Source organism: Vespula pensylvanica, chromosome 4 (assembly GCF_014466175.1).
Source record: "Vespula pensylvanica isolate Volc-1 chromosome 4, ASM1446617v1, whole genome shotgun sequence".
In the NCBI taxonomy this organism is placed as follows: domain Eukaryota; kingdom Metazoa; phylum Arthropoda; class Insecta; order Hymenoptera; family Vespidae; genus Vespula; species Vespula pensylvanica.
Window position 1 is genome coordinate 8,957,887 of NC_057688.1, and position 25,971 is coordinate 8,983,857.

Here is a 25,971-nt window from a genome sequence, read left to right on the forward strand (position 1 = left end):
ATATATATATATATATACACATACACATCTAAAAATTTGTTAAACATTATTTTTATCTGATACAAAAATAATATTCTGAAATATGATACAATTCTATATTCAGTAAAAGGAAGTAAAAATTTTCGAATACTAAAGTACAAAATTAAATGCTCCCTTTTAATTATGCTTTGTGCACTTAATTTTCATGCAAAATAATTTTTTGCTCAAAATATAAATACGAAATTCATATCTTATGTAACTGTATTTTATTCAAATGAACAAATAAATATTCAGAATGAAAAAATCGTAACTTAGAGTTTCTAATATTTACAAATATATGTAATGGTGTTTTTCCGTATTATTTTCTCTACAAAATATATATAGTTATAATTTTATAATTTTTTATTATTTTTGTTGTGTGTTATCTGATGCAGTATCAGGGAATAAAGGATCCCAAAAACCTGTAAAAATACACACCATACATCAATGTCTATAAAAATTTAAAAATATGAAAATAATCATATAAATTAATTTATACCTGGTGGTGTTGCTTCTCTGGCATAATACACATTTTTGTGACGTGAACATTGATTTTTCCACATTTGTACTTGCGTGTCAGAAATACCAGGTTTATTTTTATAATACTATGAAAAAAAATTATTATATTTAAAAATAATACTATTAAAATTGAATAATTCTATACATATACTTCTGTAATATGAACAAAGTTCCTTAATTTTGTATTACTATTTATAATATTACCTCAGCACATTCCCAACAGCTCCAACATTTTTGATTTTTTATTTCACCATCTTTTTTAGCTGATTTATCTGTATGAATATATTTAATAGCTTCTTTTTCCATATTTTCAAACCTATGAATTAAAAAATACTTGGAATATTATACAATAATATAAATGAATAATGTTTCTTGAGTAATTTTAATATACACATTATACCTAAATAAATTTTTATTTATTACTTTATTTACATTAATATCATTTTCTTTCTGAGTTTTTTCTTCAAAATATGTTTCATCTTCATATACATATTGAAGTGGATTTAATTCCGTCTGTTTTGTAAATGCAATTTCCTCCGAATTATTTTTTTTAGTAAGTTTTTGTTCTAATTGAATATCTTGATAAGATGTCAGACACTTTTTCTTGGCATTATCAGTAATTATATCTGGAGATAAGGAACTATTTTCATCAATAGCAATATTTTGATTTTTACTTGAACGTACTTTATTTTGCATTATTATAGAATTATTAGAGGATAAGCCAGTTACTTCTATTTGATCAGTTTTTTTATGTTTTCGTTTTAACTTTATCCGATTTTTATTTGGAAATTGTACATGTTTGTAATTTGGACTACTTTGTATTACGTCTTCATATATCATCTCATTTTTATCATTAACATCATTTGAATTTATAATATCAATTTTTCTCTTACTTATAGCTTTATTTTGCATTATATTTTCTGTGGAAGATTCACAATTAAATAGAAATTTTTTAGATTTATTTTTTGTTACGTCTTCGTCAGTAGATGTTAGAGTACTATTATATACCTCTTTTTTAACAGTATAAAATGGAAGTGTTGTTTGTCTTAATTTTTTGTCATCTGATCTTATATGACATTTATAATATATAGGACTTTTAGATTTGCTATTGTCAATTTTATTATTTATTTGATTATCATCATGAATTAAATTAATTTTTAATGGAGAAACAATATTGTCTAATCTTTGCAAAGGTAGCTTTTTATCTTTCATTTGCTTCTTTTCAGGACTATCTGAATCATCATTCAATTGTTGTTTATCTTGATAAGCTTTCTTAAATAATTTTTTTCTCCTCTTCTTATTACGTTTATTATTAACTACAGGAGTATTACAGACAACAAAAGGAGAAAAATTATCAAAAGATACATTGTTTAAATATTGTTCAGATGTATTTTTGCCAATATTTTGTTTATTATAATCCGATTTGTTATCAGTGTCCACTGTACACGGAATAGTTGTATTATCACTGTCTATAGAAACTTCACTTTCGGAAATCATAACAGATTTTTTATCTTTTTGCATAAATATTGGGCTTTCGGGTAAAATAAGATTCGTTGATTTTTTACAAGGAGATTGATATACAGTGTCATCGATATCTATATCCCTGTCAAATAAGGATTTTTCTAAAATATCTTCATTTTCTTTCATAAAGCTTTCATTTTTTTTTTTATCATTAATTATTTCTTCTTCACTTGATAAATTTTGTTGGTATTTGGATTTAATTAAAAATTCAGCATCTTCAGCAGATGCATATATAGATTCTAAACTAAAATAAATTTATTATTTACAATATTATAAAATAAAAAATTACTAATGTATAATTTTCAAATTAAATTATTTCGTATAAAACGATATATATACTTACACATTATCTTCCTTCCATGCTTGTAGAACTTCTTTGTGTATAGAACTATCAACTCCATATGTTTTAACTAAATCCAGATATTTATTCCATAATTCTATAAAAAAATTATGCAAAAATGAAATATTTTCATTTCTTTTAATAACGTAACCTAAAGATACATAATATTATACACAATATAAATGATATATAGCTGCGCGCGCACACATTCATACACACTTCATAAATACGTGATTAAATATAAATAATAACTAAAGTAATGTTAAAAATCAAAGATTAACCTTAATATTAAATATATAATAAAGCAATGTCAATAGATTGCAAATAATAGATATTATTATACGAATATAAATATGATCGTTATCTATATAATAAAAATATTATATTAACACAGTTATGAGAAAGTTAAACAGAATTGTTTTAATATATTAATTTATATATATATGTATATATATTAAAGTAAGAAATTCCTATAGATAAGACAAGATTGATACGAGTTACGAATTTTTTTTATGATGAAAATGAAATATATTTACTTACTTCGATACTGCTCGTACGCCTTTTGTAAAATTAGAGCAAAGGTCTTGGTAGCAATCTCAGCGGTTTCATTTTCTACGGAATAATTAAGCCGTGGAACGCTTGACATCATTGTCAATGCTTTTTATGAGGTTAGGTATTGTTAGGCAGTTCGATGCCCTCTTTATTTTCTTTTCCACGGAAGATCGTTAATTATACCGTTATAATTTTATTGCATACATCTGTTTCGTGCTGAACATATAAACGAACAAACTCATCAAAGGAAACAAAAGATATTTTATTATCTAGGTTTCCTCAAAATATTTTCGATACGTTGAGACGCCTTATCTCTCGACCGCAGAGCGATCCGCCATGTTTCTTCAATAGATAGGACATTACCGGCAATGGATGACCTAACCTCAGTTTCCTTTAGCTGACACACATTTGTAGGTTGTCTCTTCAATCTGAAATATTTGTAAGTATTATTATTAATTATACGCATTTTATTTCATATTCAAAATTATAATATAATTATTGAGATAAGTACATTCGAAATAAAATATTGAAAATTTAGATATGTATTTATGTATTATAATGACTAATTTGTATATGATTGGATTTGTCCAAGATTATATTTTTTTATATTTTTCACATAATAGTATATAATAAATAATTGTTACTTATTATATTTGAAAAATAATAATTATCTTATCTTATTGACAAAAAAATTGTAAATGGCACGTCTTTATTACGCATATATATTTTTCTTATTATGTACAATAGATTTTGTAATGTAAATTGGAATTAAATATTTACTCATATGTTAAAAATGCTTATGTAGTCATTTCTTAGAGTACATCCAATCATTCCAAATACTGCTTGTTTTAATTCTTGTTTACTAAAGAAAAAGGTAATTTCTAAAATATACTTAAGATACATATACAAGTAGTTTACTTTTGTTTATGTCGTATAAGTTAGTTAAATGAAATTTTCTTTTTTTATAATAAAAAAATCATAATACCAATAACATTAAAATATAAATGTATGTAGTAGTTAAAGAACACTACTTGTTTTATATATACTATAGTACTGTAGTACTGTTATAGTATTATCAATTTTAGTAACATCAAATATGTATGAAATTATGTATACATGGATTAATATCCATTAATAAAGATTCTAAAATGACTTGTTTCTGCTGTGATTCTGTTTCTATTTAATTTTAAAATAGTAATTTAGACCTTTTCCAATTTTATACAAAACGTATTTTAAAAAATGTGCAACACTTTATGTACAAGCAATTATGAGCTAAAGGCTATTTAAGAGGAAGTTGAGGGGTGGAATAGGTTATGTTCCAGGTTGGTTGATAATTTACCTGGGGGTCGAGTGATAGAAGGGGAAGGATTACAAGTTTCCAAACCATAACATGACATAAGTGCAGACAGAGCACTGCGTACACCGATTGTTGCCAGTTGTGACCATCTACCAGAACTTACTGCATCGTCACCTGCATATACAGCATGTGCATCAAAACTTCCTACTGGAACCATCTTTTTATCTGTAAAGAAAGAAATAAGATTAACAAGATCACGATTCCATGAATATAAATAATTAACTAACCTATAGAAGGTGGATTCAATATAGGAATATGAGATTCCAGTTGTCCGCTTGGCCTTGTATTTCCTGCAAGGCGTAGTTCAGCATGCAGATCTCCTAACAGTTGCACTACTTTTGGATCAGTCTATAGAATAATTGTAAGCATTTGATAAAGAATCTTAATTGTGGAAAATGATTTAAACTTATATTCATTTACCTCATTGTCTGATCGCAATGACATCAGATCATCAACACGAATTGGCTTCCCTTGATTTAAGGCATTTGTGAGAATGCTAAGTTTTCGTGCAAGAGTTTTTTCTGCATTTCCTTCTGTGATGTGTGAAGTGATATCTCCTTTTGGATTATTAGATACTTTCATTGATGGAGAGCTATTATAGTAGTATGATGATGGAGAAACCAAAAAAGGACCACTCTGATTAAATAATCCATCTCCCCCATAATGAGATTCTGTATTAAGACGATTTGCATGAGAATTGTAGCCTGCTTCCATCTTCAACCGTTTAGAAGATCTGAAATCAAATCATAATAATATCAGAATTCTATAATAAATTAAAAGATTATCGCATTATTTTGCATAAATAGTACTTATATACTAATAAATCTTTTTAATGTATATGTTAGCATACAATTTAAAAAAAAAATGTAAAAAACAAACATTCTTATCATAAAAGATTAAATTTCTTTAAAAGTTAAAAGTAGTAATAGCTAATCAATACTAAGAAAGTTTCTAACATTCATCAACTTGATATATATTATATTCAAACGTCAATAATTATTTATTAATTATTGATTACATTTCAACTATTTTATATGAATATATTAGCTAAAACAAAGTTGCATATATAAGAGAAATAACAATACAAATATTTTATAATATATATGTGTATGTGAGTAATATAATACTTTAGCTTAGTTAAAACTATGAAATTATTTTTAAATTTTTTAATGAATAAAATACTTTATAGAATAAAAAGATAAATAATATGGTATTATACGCATGCAAATAATAGTGATCATGCAAAGATGAAGAATATCTGAAAATGTACATAGTGAGTAAGCTTATGTAATAAACCCCAATATACATATATATATGTATATATGTATATATTTAAGTAAAACATACAAGTAACATAATACGAACGCTAAGGACTCTTGCTTATTACTCGTATAAATTCTTTCTTTTACTTAAATAAATATTTACGAACTTAATTATATTTTATATAAATCAATAATAATTTATTTTAATCAATTACTCTCTATATATATTGAATATAACAAGAAAAATTGATAGCAGATTTCAATTATAGTGATTATTGATGTGTATAATAAATTATGATGAGTGTGTATACATGTATAATGAGAGCACACTTATACAAATTAGATTGTTATCAAGGTAATGGAATTTAAGCAGTTTACATTTTAGTTAGGTAAATGAAAGCATATGTACTGTTACAGGATATGTATATTCAGAAATAAATCATGAATTTGGACACCCTGGGTGTAAATGTATATTAACAATGGAATTTGGAATATTTATTACCTATGTAAACTTTTATAAGTGCTACAAAATTTGTCCCTCTATCATTCAGCCACAATAATTCTATTTCCTGAAACATAATTTATGTTTGTTAGAATTAATTGCCAATTTGTTGTATGTTATGCTTACATATTCCATATATATATATTTTTTATTATATTTCAAAGTATATGTTGACATCTGCTAATTCCACAAATGAATGTATATCTCTTCTTTATATTTTATTTAATATAAAAATTTGAAAATGAACAATTTTTTACAACAGATCAATATTTAGTTTTTTAAACAAAACCTATATTTCAATTTCGTATAATTTAATATCATATATCTTGATTGACACAAAGAACCAATTGTTATTTGAATATATTTTGATAATAGATTTTTAATAAATAAGCATAGTGGGTGTTCTTTCAATGATTTATCATTCCAATAAATTCGTATTGTACAATAATTTTTAACTATAAGTATTGATCAAATGATTTTAAATATAATAATTAAATTAATATTACTTGGTCATACTTCATAACTTTGATAAGAACAAGACATATCCTATAAAAAGGTATAAACAATCATTTTGTTTAAATAACTTTATTGTTCTTATGATGTAATATTAATAAATTTCGTTACCAAGTCAAAAGTATTTAGATACGAAATTATTTATCACGTATTATTAGTTTAAGCTTTTGATAAATAATTGCATGTACACAATTTTAAAGACACTGTTTTTAGTTTAAGAAATAATATGGTACCTGATATTTTGTTTTTATTTTATAAAACTGAATTATAATAAATTCAAGTTAGGTTGTAAATTTAATGTTGTATCTATATGATGCTACATATTATTTACACCTAATAAATATAAGAATTGATTATAACAATACTCAAATTTATTTCATTCTAGAAAAGAAAAATCTAGATTACATAAATATATATTATAATACAAATAGTATTATATGGCAAAGCAATACAGATTATTTAATTTATAATTTAATAATTTATTAATAAACTCGATATATATATATATATATATATATATATGTATGTATGTATATATATATATATATAAAGATGATACTTAATTTGAATTATAGAACAATGAAATTTTTTTTTTAATTATTTACATTATCGGGGATTATTTTCATTTTTTGAACACCCCCATGCTTAAATATAAGAATTAAGGTAATTTAACATTCTTTGAAAAAAAAATAAATTATATCATTTTAAACAAGCTATGTTCTCTATAAAAATGCTTGCCTACAAACTTCATATTTTCTTGAATTTTCTTGAATTATTGTAAACTTCTCTGAAGAGAGAAACATATTGTTTTATTATTATTAGTTTTGGATGCTCTTCACAAATGTTTTATATATATTTAAATAGATTATATAACAACCAGTATATATTTTATGACTTTGGAAATAAAAGAAGTATAAGGAATCATACGGTCAAAACTTACTATATACCTTCAAAGAGTACGATTCTTTTCTGTTATTTTTTATTCTCTTATAATAATAATAATAATAATAATAATAATAATAATAATAATAATAATAATAGTAATAATAATAATAAGAATAATAATAATGCATCCTTACATGATATGTACAACATTTAAAAAGATAGGAGATCCTTGGAAAATTAGTAAAATTTGTACCATTGTATATTTGAATCTGAAATTATACAAAATGCTAAAATATTATTTTCTTTTTGTAACAGATAATATTGCTGGAAGAGAATAAACGTTTTGATGTAGATATCGTGGAATTGGTAGAGAAAGTAACATATACTTTGTTGTTTTCAGTTATATAATAAAAAAATTTCTATTTCCCAAGGCCCCAGTGTGTACTTTTAATCAACATTCATCCTGTAAAGATCACTATTATGAATTTAATAAAACGAAATAAAACAAAATAAAACAAAAACAAAAAAAAAAAAGAAAAAAAAAGAAACGTAAAAGGAGACTACAGAGAGTTAAATCATAAATTATTTTAATATCATTAAATATTCACTCATTGTCCACAAAAATATTGCATAAAAACACCTTTGGGTATCTAATAAAAGTATATTACAACAATTTAATATTATTTTACATTGCAGTGACATACATTTGAAACTGGCAAAGATCCAAGTTTCATTATAAGAATGGTACTATGATAAAACACATGCAGAGAAAATAAAAATATTAATAGCTGTTGTTTACCATTCGTATATTGAAACTTATTATAGTTGTTTATATATAGTACAAATTAACGAACTGTTATTACAGTTTTAAAGAATGACCAATCAAAATATAGCTGGTTTATAAATGTAAATGAATAAATTGCCATAACATAAATAAAATTGATTATCAAAGATGTTAAGACTAACAACTTCCATTATATATTCATATGTTATCCTAACATTATGCACTCCCTGTTCTTGACCTTGCAATAAGTTTTTGCAATCCCTCGTTGATTTAAACTAAAAGGACTTTACATGTTTCAGTCCATCTGCACAGACGCATATATGTATATATATATGTATATATACGTATATGCGTGTATATATATTTATATATATATTTTTTCCTATTTTATACTTATTCTTATTTAAATTTTACTTGTTCCTTGGTGAAAAATAATAGTATGATATCACTTTAATATAGCTTTTGTAACGTAATATTCAATCATAATCGAGTTGACTAAATTATAACTCGACTATTTCTGATTTGAGCTTGAATAGTGTATATTTACAAACATATTACTGATATATTTAAATCTTAGCATACATATGCAAATTATGAATGTATACATATTTATTGCAATAACAGCAGTGTGCATATGTAACTATTTAAACACTCTGCATGTAAAGAATATTCATGTATGCATATGCATGCCCATACACGCATAAATTCATATATGTACATATTTAATCATATTTGGTAGTGAAATAATTAATTGAAAAAGATATTTCTTAATTTTTTATAAGAAACATTTTGTGACCATAATAGCAAAAATGGTAGTTTTGATCACAGTAAATTGGGAGAGGTACAGATTTTATATAAAGATAGCGATATAGTAAATGAAACTGGTTTTCATAATAGGCGAGCACAAAATCTTAGGATGTGTATATGTGTGTAACAGTACCAACGCCATATTCCAAATCACTATATTATTAAATCATGTAATGCATAGCGATATATAAATGTTGTATAAAAACGTACACATTTAATGAAAACGTTCATTGCAGTCCCCTGTGTATTTTAGATTACACAGATCTTAAATTATCTAAAAGTAATCTGCAAAATGAAGAATGCTGGCATCAAATCTCTGTAGCTCTGACCTTTTTTTTCTTTTCTTTTTTTCTTATTTATTTATTTATCTTTTTCTTTTTTTCCCTATCTAAAGGCGTCGACTTCTTTGGTCATTCGCCGAGTTCTGACCTTTAAATAGAAATTAACGTCGTATATGTCCACATACTTATTTTATATCGATTTTCGATAGTATTGTTGTCGCCTTAAAGCGACTTAAGAAAACTAAAAGAATCTCATTTATTTACTAATTGAAATTGCATGCAAACGAGCGAAGCAAACGAGGTACTACACATTTATATATCATCCTTTCAAATTATTCTAGTAACATAATTTGCTAAGAGAGAATAAATGCCAAGCATAACTGCAGTACACAGCCAGCTATGTGTGTGTAAGCAATTAGTTTCTGGTAAGTTCTGGAACATTAATTGTCTCTCTAGAACTACTCACCCTCCAACGTCTGATATATCTTCAATGGCCCTATGAGGGCCTCCTCTATTTGGAAGAGTAAGAAGAGGCATTCTTCCCGCAGAGCTCTCATGTTGATCCCGTAACTGACGTTTTCGCTTTTTGCTCCACAATTCATGACAATCCTGCCATGTTGGCAACTGAGGTGCTGGCATCCTATTTATAATACGTATTAATATATGTATCGTAAGGATTAATTATAAATACAATTGATATGAAAAAATTCGATGTGTATAAGTAAAAACGTACTGCTCAGGTTGGACATTTTTCAACCAATTACTTTTCAATGCATCAGCTGCTGTTATTCGTTTTTCAGGATCTAACTCCAACATTTTATCCAGAAGATCTAATGCTGGTGCTGGCATAAAAGAAAACTCTTCTCTTAAACGTCGTCTATGTGACCTTTTTGGTTTAAGCGTATGCCATAAGGGTAATTTTATGACAGACGGCCAAACAGCTGGAGTAGGTGTACCACAAATTCGGGAAATCATTTCTAATTGCATCATTTCTACATTTGCCTATTTAAAAAAAGTTTTAAAAATGATGTAACTATTTTTATAAGCTTCTATGAGTTTCTATGAGTTACCTTTACCTGAAATAAAGGTTTTTTAGAAAACAATTCTCCCAAAATACAACCACAACTCCAAACATCAATAGCAGGCCCGTATCGTTCTTCGCCCAATAATAACTCAGGTGGTCTGTACCATAACGTAATAACTTTATTTGTATATGGTCTTTGTCGATCTTCCGCATTATAAAGCCTCGCTAATCCGAAATCAGCCAGTTTCACTTCTCCCCTGAAAGATACAAAAATGTTAATACAAAGTCTGATTCGAGCGATCGTTGGAGTCAAATATATTGACTATTTCAATAACACATACTTATTATTCATTAATATATTAGAACATTTGATATCTCTATGCAAGAAATTTTTGCTGTGACAGTAATTAAGTCCATCTAGTAATTGCTTCATGATACTGGCATTATTCATTTCATTAAAATCAACCATGCCAGATTCTAGGAGTCCCATTAAATCGTGATCCATATATTCAAAAACTAAATAAAATGATCCTTTGTCCTAAAATATAAATATATTAGTAATATATAACGTAATCTGGTTAAAAATATAATAAAGTACAAAAATAATATAATGGATTTCTTAAAATACTTAGAGTTAGCACTAATCAATTATGAGATGATATACCTTTCTAAAATCTAAAGCATCTTGCTTATCAGTCACTATTTCTCGAAGATTAACAATGTTTTTGTGATTTAATTGTCTCAATATTTTTATCTCGCGGACCGCTGTTATAGGAAAACCTTCCTTTTCATTTTCTAAGCGAACTTTTTTTAAGGCAACAAGTACACCTGCTCGCTTATCTTGAGCTTTATACACTTGGCCATAAGTGCCTTCTCCAATCTGTGCAATTACTTCAAACACATCGACGCAACGCTCGCCCCAATCCTTTCCACCAGAGGCAGACATAGGAGTGTGACAATTTCGTGAACCTCTTCTTTTTAATATTTTTGGCCTCTTCAATTTCGGTTTTGGAGTAACACGTTCGATCACATGTTGCGGAGGTGTCGCATTTGGATCTTCTTCTCCGCTCAAATCCTCAGATCCAGGAACGACTGAAATATAGATATAATCATTGCATTCTATTTACTGATTGACATATTTTGGTTCGATGTAAATATGAAAATACTGACCTGGTGGCATTGGTAAATCTTTGATGCTCTTCTTCTGCGGTGGTTTTGGAGTTGAAGATGGGAATTTCATTTGTGCTTTACTGGGTGGACTTGGAGAATGACTAGGAGGTGAATCTATATTCTCCAAATCGTTCTGATTAATACCAGGTGGTAAAGGTAATCTTGATAAACTTTTTGTCTTAAACGCTACGATAGGCGGCTTTGGCGGATCCACGGATTTCAAAGGAACTAAATTATTTGGTGAATTAAATTTGGACATAACTGTATTTGGTGCTGGAACTGGAATAGGAATAGGTGGTGGAGGAACTGATAAATTTGCAAGAACTGTTGATGGTACTGGTACAGGAATAGGCACTGGTACAGGTACATGTGACAAGCCTGATGTATTTCTAGTCTCAGGTTGAGGCAGTGGTGGGGCCTGTGCACTCATATTAGTTGGAATGCTCGGACTATTCGTAATAGTAATAATAGGATGGCAATTGTTGGATACAGACATTGTAGGTGATGTACGCACAATGGTGTGAGATGGTGCACTGGTCCTTGGCATAGGATTTGAAGGTGTACTATGTGTCGAAAGTATCGGTAAAGGTGGAGTTCTTCCTGCTAAATTATTATCTTCTGTGACCGGAACTGGAATGTTAATAATATCAACAGATTTTATGGTTTCATTCGACGATTTTGATGGTTCCTTGTAACCTAAAGATTTGCTTTTGTTATCAAAGTTAGACTTATTTTCAGATATGCCAGTACTTGAATCTTTCTCATCTGTGCCTTCTATAATTTGAACCTCATCTTGATTGACAGCTTTCTCCTTTGCTGCTTGTAGCTTTTTATATGCTAATTCTCTCATATTTCTATCTTTTACAAGTTCCGCAAACAAACTAGTTTCACTAATTTTTGCTTGCACCCTAAGATTTCTCGCAGTAATACTTGTTGGGCTTCTGGCTCTTGATCTATGCGGAGATGGAGAAGGAATCCTCGACGGACGTGGGCTTTTTGATTTATGCTTTCTCGATGATTTATGTGACTTGCTGGGAGAACGTGATTTCTTAGGACTTCGACTTCTTCTTCGTGAACGCGATCTTGAACGCGATTGAATTTTTCTAGTCCACCGTCCAAGACTACGAGATCTTGATCGAGAAAGTGGAAGAGTTAACCTAAATAAATAACAAGTAGTGATATCATTTTTATATATGTATAACAATTACACGTATACAAAACAATCAATATTACCTGCTGCTAGTAGGACTTCTAATTGATCTTGATTTTCTTTTGTCCCTTCTGTCTTTTTCATGATGTCTATACCTTCGATCAGATCCTCCCTCCTTCCTTCTACGTTTACTTGCAGAAGGAGAGGTAGGAGGATCACCTCCCCTTCTTCTATGACTTACAGGACTTGGACTAAATTCTCGTCGTCTTAATGTTGATGGACTAGGACTATGTCTCGTTCTATGCAACATTGGACTAAAATCTCTTCTTCGTGGCGGGCTATGATCTCTACGTCTTGCTGGACTAGGACTGTGAGGACGTCTACGAGTTGAACTGGTTGTTGCATTGGGACTAGCAGGACTATGTCTTGTATGCATGTTGGGACTATGCTTCTGTCTCTCTGGACTATGCTTTCTTGTAGATACACTTGTTTTGTTACCTATTGGCGTTGTTGCTCTAGGTGGTAATAATGGTGTATGCGGTGATTCTGTTTGCCGAACAGGTGAAAGAGGTGGAGGCGTAACATTCCTGGGTGGCCTTAATAATTCAAGTTCTACATCGCTAAGACATCTTTGCTCTTGAGGAGTAGCAGGTGATATAGGAGAAGTACTATCCTTCAAAGGTAAAGGTGGGGATTCAGACCAATTTTCAACTGGTTTTTCATGATCTGGACTAATTATAATTTCTTCAGTTATATGATGAGGACTAAGGCTGTGAGAGCATCGTTTAGATTTTCTTTTCTTCTTTTTTCCAATACTAGATGAAGGACTCAAACTTCTTTTCTTCTTCTTCTCTCGTTTATGTTTTTTCTCTTTCCTTCTTGCATAACGTCTAGATTCTTCTTCATACTCTGGTGTACCGCTATGCATACTTGTTGCAGGTTGTTGTTCATTTGATGAATAATGTCTGTTAGAATGTCTATGCTGTACTGGAGGAGAAGGTGAAAGACTAATTGGTGATGCTCCAAGAGTTCGTTGAGGACTACTTCTGTAATACCTCCTTTGCAGAACTGTTTCAGGTACATCTCCATCCGTATAACTATTACCTCTGCTATCCTCTGATTGAATTTCTCCTGCTTCTGGTTCTGATAAATCTTCGCTACTTACATCAGAGTATTCCACCAATGGTTTCACAATAGAAGAAGCTACAGTTGGTACACTTTCTACAGATTTGTCACGGGACCTCTTCTTCTTCTTTTTGCCAGAACTTTTACTCTTGCCATGCCGTCTATGTCTGCTTTTATCGGAGCTTTCAAAGCTATGACGATTTACATCACTGCCTGCACTACTTCTCCTCCTTGATCGAAATCTCCCATTACGTTCTCCTCTTTCGATGTCACGACTGCTAGGCATGTCACCTTCTAAAATCAAAAATATCCATACTTCAGAAGTAGCACAACGTAGTAACATCAATTTTTTAAAGGGTTTGAAACTTACTTATTAATTAATAAAAAACATTATGTATTAATAAGCTTAAAATAAAACATGATTATTTATATACATATGTTTATAAACTAGTTATTTTTACAGAAAATAGATAAAGGTAGAAGATAGATATTTAAAGATATTTGGTATCAGATCATATAATTTTGTGATCATAATATTAAATATACTTTATTATACTCTTTGATTTGTACAAAACAAATATTTCAAAATATGTTTTGTTCGATAAATATACACATCATTCACATTTTTTATTCTAATTTTGAATATATTTAGTTTTTAAAAGTATAATTCTTCAATAAAAAAATTGTATTGTTGAACATCAATTTAATCCATAAATATGAATTATTTGATCAATTACTATAATTCTACAATATTAATGATTATGAAAAATTAATATTTTTGCTATAAAGATCGAAGACAAAAGGTGTATCTTTAAATTTATACTACATACTTCTCCCCTTTTTTTTTTTTAATTTCTAAGTCGATAATCACGTATAAAGAACTTACACGTTATACACACGCGAATGTATGAGAGCTATAAACACACAGGTGCGCGCGCGCGCAGTGCACTTCGACATCATATTGCGGAAGACATCCATAGATCAAAGCCATCGACTTTAATGACTTTTAATGTTATACAAAAGTCATGGAATTAGTTGTAAAACATATTGTACCCATAACACTAGTTATCCAGTTTTCAACAGTTACATCAAGAACACGGAATTTTTCAATCGACGAAGGACAGCCGCCATTGCGAAGAACTGAGTGGCAAGGGAGTTGCCCGATTTTGACGAAGAGGAAAAAAATACTTAGACAAAATTTTACAAGGCATAGATAACACATTAGTCGATTATATTTACTCACGTGTGATATAAACCTTGTGATATCAAGTTGTATGTTGAGATCCTTTTCATCGGACTGATCCAACGTAGCGATGAATATAACGGTTACATTCGTTGCTTCGTTAAAGTTTTAGCACATATTACGTAGGCCACAGGTAAAATCTTATAAGAATGTATGCCTATTGCAACGATTTAATGTTTAGACAATCATATTTTTATGACTTTAATAGCCGATGCATCATATCTCATGTATTTTCGTTTGGATTGTATTTGGTTTTATCATAAAGGTAGCTCGAGTAAGCAGAAGCCATTAACCATTAGCATGTCCTTGCCTGACGTAACAATAGTAAAGTGCTGCCACTGCATTCCAAATTGCGGCGGAAGCACGAAACATATGCGAATCTCATCTGATTGGCTGAAATAAAATTGCATCATAAACGATTACAAATTTAGAACATGAATCTACCACGAAAAATATATTTTGCGCACAAATAAATATGTTGTAATTTATTGAAGGATTTATCGATATGTTAAAAAAAAAAAAACTAACTAAAATATTCAAACATTTCCATAAAAAGCTATTCTGAACTGTTAATATTCTTTACTTATGTGATTATTCTTTTTAATGTCACATTTGTTTAATTATAAAACAGCGTGCATATACTCTTATCCTTCTTGTTAGCGATATTGGCAATTCGTTATTCGTATGAGTCATATATTAAGTTCGTTTATATATATTAGATATTTATTTCATTATGACAATCGATTGAAGTTGGTACAGAATTAACATTATAATCTACGCATTTGTAATTAATTGTTATTATTTTCTATAAAACAACATAGATTTATGTAGTAGAAATTCAAGAAAATAATCTTCAACCACGTAATTTTATAATTCTTTATATTTTATACGTATATTGATGACATCTAGAAATCCCTATGGAAAACTATAAATAATCACACATTTTTATAGTACACATGAGAGGTCGTATATATACATATAGATAAAAAGTTTATATTTTGTAGAAGTGATAACAATTACATTTTTTTTTTTTTTTTATTGTACAAATAAACATTCAATCAACGTGGAGCTGTAGTAAAAGGTTTAAGAAGAATTTCATCATAGATTAATTCTGATTCGTCGATGAAAAGAATAGAATGTCGAGAACCAATAATATCTAAGAACCGCTACGTAGTTGTAAATTGTGATGGTTGTTATTGGTCAATGCAAATAATACATAAAAATAAATTTGATTTGAGACTCGATCTGGAAATATGTAATAGAGGAAGTATAGCGGATGTCGTTGCCCGAAAACTGTAGTAGCGTCCGTGGTGAGAAGATATAATTCTCTTCTGGTTATCCATTGTGGTTTCTTCGACGTGTTCGAGTTAGTTCAATGCAGATGTTGAATATTTTTACCAACCATTTTTTTTCTTTTTTGATTTAAGTGTTAAACGTAAGAACTAATATATATTTTCAAATTGCGAAGAAGAGATTAATTGCAACATAAACGTATGGTATACGGCTGAGAAAATTACATCACGAGGAAGGCAGCAGGTTGTTTGGCTAGTTCTTTTAAGCATCACTTGTCATATACAAAAAAATTTATTATTTGATCAGGAACGATAATAATTCTAACGATTAACACAGTTACTTTATACGAAAGTTTATAATCTAACCTTTACTATGTCATATTTCGTCTAACGAAATGAAGTAAAGTTGAAAGTTTTTCGTTTAAGATATAATATCAGAAAAACGCGCGTTAGTGTGCATTGACATGATTATTTCATAGGTTCTTTTACATTTATTATATATTTTTTACCTTATTCTATTTTCATTACATATTGCACAAATAAATTCTGTATTATTTAGATGTTATCCTTATTGAGATATTTTTTAATTATTTAAATTTTATTGTTGCATAGTATAATAGTAATAAATAAATATATATTATTGCAAAGAATATATTTCATAATAGCAGTTTTTCTATGCATGTATATAATGAATATTATATAAATAAAATCTATTCCTTTAAAATGTGCATCTTTTTCAGTATTGTAATAGGTTTAATTGGTTTAATTTCAGAGTTAATTGAAGATATGGATTTGTTGACATGTACATTTTAAACAGCTGCTTTTAAACATGTTCATCTCTTATCTTATTTATAAATCATCCTATTAGGATATTTAATGTCATTGTAATCAGCTGTATATAAATATTTTTACAATGTCAACCAATACTCAATTCTCAAATCTTTCTCCGGCCATAAGTCTGCCTAACATGTCAGTACCGCCACCATCTGCGCCAAATTTATCTGCTCCACCTCCAAATTTAACTACTATAAATACTTCTGGAAGTTATCAACATCGTTATACAAATCATAGAGATGGAAATCGTGGTTTCTTTAAACCATTCAGACCATATCATGCCCCTAAAGTTGTGGCTGGTGGTCAAGATACTTTACAAGATGAATTTGATGGAAAAAGACTTAGAAAATCTGTTATGCGAAAGACTGTTGATTATAATTCTGCTATTATTAAAAGTTTGGAGGTAATTTGGAATGAGCATAATAAAATATAATAGTAATAGGCGATATATAAAATCAATCTATACATAGAGTTGATAAATTGTTGCAAATATTATATACGTATATTTTTTATACACAGAACCGTGTATGGCAAAGAGATTATAGAGATAGACGTGCTCTTCAACCAGATGTCATATATTATCCTGATCTTCTTCCACCTCCAAGTTATGTTGATAATCCAATTAATGCAGTCACTACAAGATTTGTAAAGACTGCAACAAATAAAATGCGTTGTCCAATATTTTGTATGGCATGGACACCAGAAGGTAGACGTTTAGTCACTGGTGCATCGAGTGGTGAATTTACCTTGTGGAATGGTCTTACATTTAATTTTGAAACTATTCTTCAGGTATGCTATAAGTAATGAAATTAAAGTTTTTCCCATTTAATGAATTACATATAAGATATGCAAAATACTTCATTAGATATTTGAAACTTTTACTTGATTTCTGAGAATTGAAAATGTTATGAATTTATCAAATTGTGCTAATTTGCAGAATTAAGAAAATTGTTTGTTTATATCATGGTGACCTGTATATCTTATATGCACGTTTGAATTATACATTTATAACATATTCTTTTACGTTTGTTCAGGCACACGACAGTCCTGTAAGAACAATGGTTTGGTCACATAACGAGAGCTGGATGGTGACAGGAGATCATGCAGGTTATGTCAAATATTGGCAGAGCAACATGAACAATGTCAAGATGTTTCAAGCACACAAAGAAGCAATTAGAGGACTCAGGTATAGCATCCACCTCATTAGTCCTTATGTCTCTTGCGCCACTGTTATCAATTCATTCATCTTTGCAGTAGGTAGGATATTGACTGTGATTATTATTCTCTTCTCTTTCTTGTTTTATATTATTTATAGAAAAATAATAATAATTATATGGGTACATAGGTGATTTCATAAAATGTTTCAATGGGAAATGTTGAAAGTATATCATTGAGGATTATTTGTTACAGAACAATATTTTAATTGAAATATGGTCATTTCAATGCAGAATTAATTAACCAACATTTTTGCCTTTATATTAGAACAAATATAATAAAAGAAAACAAGTCAATCAGTTATTAGATTTATTTGAATAAATTGTTTCCTTATGAAAGTTAATTTGCAATATAAGTAAATATGGGATGTGTGCTATAGTATTCTTTATTATCTTGATTTGAACCCTTCAATTGTAACTTTTGTGAGCATGATGTAATTAGTGAATACTGTCAACTTTGTTTACAAAAAATACATTTGTTTGTTGACTATTTATATTATTAGGATGTTAGGGTCATCTTTCTTTTTTTTTTTAACATTTGATAAAATCTTCAGTGTTTGATATTATCAATTAGATGTGGTGCAGGTATGACATACAGTCACAGCATATTAGTTCTTCACATTTTTCGATTTAAGGAGTTATATGGTTAGGTTATTATTGGGCAAAGATGTATATTTTACATTTATAAATAAAAAGAAAAACAAATATATATACCATAGTACCTAGCTGAGATTCCCATTGAATAATAATAAAAATAAAGATCCTCTGTCCTTTACATCATCCAAGTTGCGATAAAATTGAACAAAGATATTGCAGTAATGCATGGTTCTGTTAATAAAGTACCTTTTCTTTCATTTATGTCACTTGTGCCCTTTTGCAAAGGTGTGTGTGTGTGTATAATTGCATTAGTGTGTATGTATGAAGTAGGGAGAGGGAGAGAGAAAGAGAGAGAAAGAAAGAAAGAGAGAGAGAGAGAGGGAGTAACAGAGAGATATAATGCAATTGATGTACATATCAGATATTTTTTTTGTACAATAAATGTTAAATTTTAAACAGAATATCGATTTGAATACATCACCTGGCAGTCATGTGGCATAAGAGTAGAATTTTCTTTTTACAGGATTAGAACGATTCACTACTTTAAAAGTGGTAGATCTTGCTTGAATGCCAGATATGACTGTTGGAGATGGTTTTTTGTTTATTTACAATATTTATACATGAACATTCCATTTATCAATGATGTCTGTCTGTTCCTTAAAGTGCGTTTGTAGTAGAAATGCAAATTTTACACAACTTTAAGCAACTGCTATATCTATAACACGAAAACTAAACCAAAAATATATTTTGTTTAGATAGTTAGGAAGTACATTCTTGCCCATATTGTTGGAAACTTTTTCTGTGTAAATTTACTAATGCAAATTCACAGCCAAATAAAAATATCAAAGAAATTAATTATTGTAGTATATGGAAATTTTATATATACATATATCTTTGATCAGACTATAGACAGATTAGATTAAATTACTCCAAGTTATAAATTATTTGCAAAGATGTTTCATATAAAAGAGTAAATCTTTTTAATACAATTTTCATGTGCATGTGTAGATATATAATCATTGATGTTTTTTCTACAGTGAAAACAATAAACAATAGTTCATAGTATTTATTTTATTTATTTTATATATGAAAAGAGTATGCATGTCAAATATAATTCAAATATAATTCAATTAATAATAAGTTTTATTAGTTTTTATATTAGTTTTGGTGGCAGTAAATGAAAGTCTAGGATATTTTTCTGAAATTTTGTTATTTCTCCTGATTTTTTTAAATATCCATCAATAAACAGTAAATATTAAATTTCATTAAAAAAATTATTCATTATTGATAATTACTGCATTAGCTTTTAAGAGGATATTGATATTTATTTAAATTATTACAGCTAGTATAATTATACAGATTTAGTTCTACAATGATATATATTAAAAGAAAATATTCAATATATAATTTGTTATTTAAGAAATAAAACAATCATTATTTTATATGTTTAATAGTTTATTGTCCATTTGTAATTCTTGTGTTTGGGTGGGTAGTTTCAGTCCAACGGATCATAAACTGGCAACCTGTAGTGATGATGGTACTGTCAGGATTTGGGACTTCCTACGCTGTCATGAAGAACGAATTCTTAGGGGTATAGTTTATATATATATATATATGTGTTTAATATAAGATTTTAAAAAATTATTTTTATATATAAGTTATATATACATAACTATACATATTTTATTATATATAAAATATATATATATAAAATTTCATATAGAAGTGATATTATTTTCGTTTGAAATTATAATTATATTTTTTTGTTATTTTATATATGATGTTAATGTAATGAAAATCATTATATTTTTTGTTCAGTAAAAATGTTGTAATTAATACTTTGAAGTCAATCTTTTTTTTTTATTACTGTAGTAATTCATAATATTTTTGCCTGTAGGTCATGGTGCAGATGTTAAATGTGTACATTGGCACCCTCAAAAAAGTCTAGTCATCTCAGGAAGCAAAGATAATCAGCAACCTGTGAAGCTTTGGGATCCAAAGAGTGGACAATCACTTGCCACCCTGCATGCACATAAATCAACTGTAATGGATATCAAGTGGAATGAGAATGGTAATTGGCTAGTGACTGCATCGCGAGATCATTTGCTTAAATTATTTGATCTCAGAAACCTCAATCAAGAAGTCCAAACTTTTCGTGGTCATAAAAAAGAGGCATCTAGTGTTGCATGGCATCCAAGTCATGAGGGACTTTTTTGTAGTGGCGGTAGTGATGGTGCAATACTCTTTTGGCATGTCGGGTATATAAAAATATTTACAATTACTTATTTTTCGATATATTTATTATATTTTTTCTAATACATGTCATTTTTTTATTGTACATTAGAGCTGATAAAGAGGTTGGTGCAATAGAACAAGCTCACGATAGCATAGTATGGACATTAGCATGGCATCCTTTGGGACATATTCTATGTTCTGGTAGTAATGATCATACTTCTAAGTTTTGGACACGTAATCGACCTGGTGATCTCATGAGAGACAAATATAATCTCAATACATTACCTGCAGGAACAGCAGGAGTTGATGATCATGAAATAGGTAAGGTCATAATTAATATGATAAATGTATTGATTTGTAGCCATTGATCTTACAGCTTCAAAAGAATAAAACAAAGAAATAAACGAACAAATGTAGATTGTTTCTTAAGCTAATTCTTTCATAATTTTTCTATTATTTTTTACAGCTGATGAAGCAGCAGTAATCCCTGGTATGGGACCAGAAGATAGAATTAATGCAGATGGTGAGCTAGAAGATAAAAGTGGGGAAATACCTGGATTGGATTTGGATCATGCAGTCGATGAAGGAAAGAAATTTACTAATAAAAAAGTTCCATACAGTAAGCCAATACCTAGAAATTTCCAGGCTCAGTGGAATGAAATGGAAGCAGAAGATATAGAACAAGTAGAAGCATTAAATGCTTTCGTAAATCAATTGATTGAAACGACACCAGGAGCTGTACCCTTGAGCGAACTTACTCCTACTGCTATCATATTATACGGAAAAATGATACCTGTTGAACGTAAGAATATATTATCTCATATGAATTTTCTTGAATCTAATTTAATCTTTACAATTGAATTTACATCATTTTAATTATATTTCTAAGATATTAATATTTAAATACAATTTACAGCTGGTTCAAAATTAGCAGAGGCAATTGGTAAAGGAAATGATGCCATAAATAAATTAGTATTTTCTGGGGAAATAGAAGAATTAAGAGACGTCGTGGGTCCATTAAATAACGTCGATGAGACAGAAGATTATTTACAGGATGAAGGAGAAATAGACTATTCTAAAGTTCCGGATATTGACCTTCCTCCACCATTACCTAGTTCTAAATTTGCACAAAATCCAGAATTGCTTAAAACTTTAAATCGTGGTGGAAAAAGAAAGTTCGATCAATTAATTGGTTGGAGTGATGGAGGAGCTAGTGATCGAACTTCAAAAATTCATCAACCAGTATTTGGTGGTGTTATCACAGAAGATATACAATCAAGTGATGGGGATACCAGATACAGTGCCAGTAAATCCAATGATAATAGTTCCTTCCAAGGTCAAGATGAGGATTTAAGAAGGCTTGCACACGGAGATTCGAGAAGTATGCAACGAGGTGACGAAGACTTAAGATATAACACATCTAGTGGGCCTGGTAGACCAGGATCGCGATCAGAATATGATTTAAGAAATAATTATGGAGACAAAGATTTTAGAAGTATGAATTCTCAAGGATTTCTCTTGAAAAAATCTTCCGAAAATGATTTGTACGATGATAAGGAACGAGATGGATCTCGATGGGACGATGAAAAAATTATGAGTAGTAGTTCTAGGAAGGATAGTGGTTTTTCAAACAGTAATTTTGATAAACGGGATAATATGCAATTAAACATTGGACCTGGAATGGGTAGTAATATGTCTCACATAGGAAATAATATGTCCCATCTACCAAACCATCATAATATGCAAAATATTAATCCTAATATGCCACTACCAATTCCAAATCTCGTCCAACATCCAAATATGCCTCAGCATCCTATGCAAAATAAATTGCCTCATGGAAATGTTCAAGGAATGGATGGTCCAATGCCACATATGATGCATCATCCTGGTATGCATCCTGCTTTTGGCCCGAATGGACCACCTCCACCAGGAGGTTTTGGTCCCAATTTTAGACCTCCTAATGGCAATTTCGGTCCAAATCAACATTTCAGGCCAAATCCTATGCCACCGTTTGGACCAAATCAAGGCCCACCTTTCAACAGCAATTTTCAAGGCACACCTAATTTTCGAGTACCCAATTCTGGACCACCTAATTTTGATCGTCCTGGTTTCGGTCCTAATTTTCGAGGTCAAAATGTCGGTAGCCAAAATGCACCAAATCATTTTAATTCCAATTTTGGTAACTTCGGTTGTAACAAAAATGGACCTAATCGTGGAATAAATCGTGGACCTAACGACAATAATATGGGAAGAAACGGATATAATAATCGTGGCAGGGTTCGTGATAGTGATCAGTCAAGAGGTACGAGAGGAAGAGACAATTATTGAAACAGTTATAATATAAACAAGGTGTTTACACTGTCCGATTATATCAATGAATTACATTCTTCCCATGCAAACTAACGAAATCGTACTGGTTGCATCGGTATTATTCAACATTATAATTTTGCCTAAATGGTGATGCATCATAAGCAGTGCCGTGTAATATACTAATTCATGTTGGTTGCATTATAATGCCTTACAGAAATAATTGAAGCATTCATTGCTCATTTACAATTATGACTTGCATCAGTGAGGAGTGCATTCGTCTTTATAAATAAACTTTTTTTTCCATAATTCATAAATTCGAATAACTGCAGAATTAAAACTGTTGATTCAGTGATTTATGGAAAAATGAAAATTATCTTAAGGGTGGATAAACTTATGTACAGGATATCCGCATTAACAGCATAATATATGTTCACCTGATCTAAATATTCACTGATGTATGAAGAATACAAATTTATATATATATGTAAATATATATATATATATAACATTACGTAGTTGATATCAACAATAATATTACGGTAAAAATGACGTTTACAGCGTTGGTATGAAAAAATTTTGGTTCTATATGAATAATTACCGAAATCATGAAAATAACAATGATATGTTGCCTGTAAATGATTTATAATCAGCGAATGTGTGAGACAAACCAATTTACTTATTCATTATTAATAAAATGGAGTAAGGCATAAGAACTTTTCTTTGAAACATTGTTCCCATACTCATTTGTGTAAGTAATGAAATGAGAAGATCTCAAACTTGATGATAAAAAAAAGTTCAATAATGGATATAATAATATTTAGCAAAAATATATAGTAATATGCATTTACTTTTTTAAATCTGTTAAAAGCACTGCAATCTAATAAATAATAACCAGACAAATTAAAAAAATAACACTTTTGTGTACTTTATTACAGAGAAAACAAAATACGACTTGCAAACTCGTAATTAAATTATTTGCACATTTCACAAATAAATGATGCATTAAGAGCTATCGAAGCGATAAACTTATAATAAAAATCTGAAACTACAAACTTTCAAAAGTAATTGTAATTTTATACAGTAATTCCTGTACATTCAAAAATATTTTTCCAAAGTATTTCAGGCATTATTGTATAAAATTCTTGTATTTTATTATTATCATCATCATCATCATTATTATCATGATCGTGATTATTATTATTAGAATTATCTTAACCGTAATGTATAGTCTACAATTATATGAATCATAGAATTTCTAATTCCAATCGGCAGAAATAGAAGTTTCTTAACAAATTTTCAGTTTATACCAAGATTTAACATATTTCTTAATTTGTTCATCATTTTTTGCTTCAAGCTTGTGCGATTTTAACGACATATGTACTTCAATGTTTCGTGCGAATTAGAATAAAAACATTTTGGAAAAGTTTTCAAATATGCAGCCATTCGCTCGGTAGTACTTGCATTTCGCAAGATTTCGATACGTAGCAAGTACTATCGACCCAGGTCTCACCGCGTGGAGGTTGCTGCATCTGGAGACCCACGAGCTAACGGGGACTCTACTCTAAAGTTCGCGTGACCGGCGTGATCAATTAATCGGCGTTCTATAAAACGAAGTCCCCGGTAGGACTTTTAATCGCGCCCGATACTCCTGGGAGTGTTATAATAACGGTGACTCTACTCTAAATTCGCGTTCGCGGCGTCCACGTACCAACCGAGAATTCAGGCGGCTAACAGGAGGAGGGTCAGTCCACGCTTACGGATAGCAATTCCATACCGCTCGGCAGCACACGAACCGACACACGACCGGTCATTATTCGGTTTAGCAATCAAACGAAGTCTATTACCGTAAGACTTTTAATCGCGCCCGAGAACACCACGCCTGTGCCCGCCGACACACGCGTGAGTGTTCTTCCTATCCTGCCCGTATTCGCGTCTAACAATCGGATATGAAACGAACCATTAGACGATATATCGGACCTACGCCGATATATCGAAATCCATGAAGAGGAAAAGTAGAAGAGCAAGAGAAGAAAAGAAAATCGAAAGATGCGCGCACGTGAAAACGGTAGTAATCAAAAGAAAAGAAAGAAAGGATAACTCGAAGGTAACACATGCACGTGTGAGAACGATGAAATTGAAAAGAGAAGATGGACATAGAATGTAGGTACGCCTGACCAAAATTAGAGTACGAAAACCGAGCTCGATTTTTCGATACTGAAAGGAGACCCGCACAGAAGCCCACGCCCATGAGCCCAACTCATGAGACCCACCCGAGAGAAATTATAATAATTAATCTGGTGCATTCATTTCCGAATATACGAAAGATATAAGAATCAATGTAAAATGTATGACCTTCGACGTTTACTTTGGAATTACATAGACAAGATTTTGGATGAGTCTTCAAATATGCAGCCATTCGCTCGGAAATACTTGCAG

The 25,971-nt window shown here is 29.7% G+C and overlaps 3 protein-coding genes and 1 long non-coding RNA gene across 9 annotated transcripts; 2 read left to right on the top strand and 2 right to left on the bottom strand.

The window, feature by feature from the left end:
* Positions 1-149: 149 nt before the first annotated feature.
* On the bottom strand, positions 150-3,077 carry LOC122628628. Of its 2 annotated transcripts, XM_043811087.1 has the most exons (6): positions 2,939-3,077; positions 2,402-2,495; positions 938-2,302; positions 742-853; positions 518-623; positions 150-440 (listed from the first exon to the last, which is right to left on the bottom strand). In XM_043811087.1, the coding sequence occupies exons 1-6, from the start codon at positions 3,045-3,047 to the stop codon at positions 385-387; spliced, it is 1,842 nt and encodes a 613-aa protein (XP_043667022.1). In that variant the 5' UTR covers positions 3,048-3,077; the 3' UTR covers positions 150-384. The 2 variants fall into 2 exon arrangements, 1 of the variants encoding a protein (XP_043667022.1); XR_006327083.1 differs by lacking the exon at positions 150-440 and having other exon boundaries at positions 606-623; positions 970-2,302.
* A 46-nt stretch (positions 3,078-3,123) lies between these two features.
* Positions 3,124-15,424, bottom strand: LOC122628623 (cyclin-dependent kinase 12). 5 transcript variants are annotated; one of them, XM_043811078.1, is made up of 12 exons: positions 14,697-15,422; positions 12,769-14,104; positions 11,536-12,692; positions 11,030-11,457; positions 10,707-10,903; positions 10,412-10,622; positions 10,075-10,343; positions 9,808-9,981; positions 4,728-5,040; positions 4,535-4,655; positions 4,290-4,472; positions 3,124-3,378 (listed from the first exon to the last, which is right to left on the bottom strand). In XM_043811078.1, exons 2-12 carry the CDS (start codon positions 14,094-14,096, stop codon positions 3,374-3,376), a joined length of 4,386 nt encoding a protein of 1,461 aa, XP_043667013.1. In that variant the 5' UTR covers positions 14,097-14,104; positions 14,697-15,422; the 3' UTR covers positions 3,124-3,373. The 5 variants fall into 5 exon arrangements, 4 of the variants coding, with proteins under 4 accessions (XP_043667013.1, XP_043667010.1, XP_043667011.1 ...); XM_043811075.1 differs by lacking the exon at positions 3,124-3,378 and having other exon boundaries at positions 3,654-4,472; positions 14,697-15,423; XM_043811076.1 differs by lacking the exon at positions 3,124-3,378 and having other exon boundaries at positions 3,655-4,472; positions 10,418-10,622.
* On the top strand, positions 3,289-4,334 carry LOC122628637. Its single transcript, XR_006327085.1, has 2 exons — positions 3,289-3,389; positions 4,261-4,334. It is a non-coding gene; the product is annotated as an uncharacterized LOC122628637 (long non-coding RNA).
* A 714-nt stretch (positions 15,425-16,138) lies between the features above and the next one.
* On the top strand, positions 16,139-24,587 carry LOC122628625 (pre-mRNA 3' end processing protein WDR33-like). The gene is made up of 9 exons (XM_043811081.1): positions 16,139-16,589; positions 17,118-17,582; positions 17,699-17,968; positions 18,214-18,365; positions 20,484-20,581; positions 20,888-21,248; positions 21,335-21,546; positions 21,692-22,027; positions 22,142-24,587. Exons 2-9 carry the CDS (start codon positions 17,259-17,261, stop codon positions 23,551-23,553), a joined length of 3,165 nt encoding a protein of 1,054 aa, XP_043667016.1. The 5' UTR covers positions 16,139-16,589; positions 17,118-17,258; the 3' UTR covers positions 23,554-24,587.
* The last annotated feature ends 1,384 nt before the right edge of the window (positions 24,588-25,971 follow it).

Excerpts from the sequence above, each read along its gene's own strand:
- LOC122628625 (XM_043811081.1), top strand. The coding sequence starts at position 17,259 with ATGTCAACCAATACTCAATTCTCAAATCTTTCTCCGGCCATAAGTCTG. Across the intron at positions 17,969-18,213 it reads ATTTTGAAACTATTCTTCAG|GCACACGACAGTCCTGTAAG; the intron begins GTATGCTATAAG and ends ACGTTTGTTCAG. Across the intron at positions 21,249-21,334 it reads ATACTCTTTTGGCATGTCGG|AGCTGATAAAGAGGTTGGTG; the intron begins GTATATAAAAAT and ends ATTGTACATTAG.
- LOC122628623 (XM_043811075.1), bottom strand. The coding sequence starts at position 14,096 with ATGCCTAGCAGTCGTGACATCGAAAGAGGAGAACGTAATGGGAGATTT. Across the intron at positions 12,693-12,768 it reads AGAAGTCCTACTAGCAGCAG|GTTAACTCTTCCACTTTCTC; the intron begins GTAATATTGATT and ends TTATTTATTTAG. Across the intron at positions 10,623-10,706 it reads AATATATTAATGAATAATAA|GGGAGAAGTGAAACTGGCTG; the intron begins GTATGTGTTATT and ends TGTATCTTTCAG.
- LOC122628628 (XM_043811087.1), bottom strand. The coding sequence starts at position 3,047 with ATGATGTCAAGCGTTCCACGGCTTAATTATTCCGTAGAAAATGAAACC. Across the intron at positions 854-937 it reads ATAAATAAAAATTTATTTAG|GTTTGAAAATATGGAAAAAG; the intron begins GTATAATGTGTA and ends TTTAATTCATAG. Across the intron at positions 624-741 it reads GCTGTTGGGAATGTGCTGAG|TATTATAAAAATAAACCTGG; the intron begins GTAATATTATAA and ends TTTTTTTCATAG.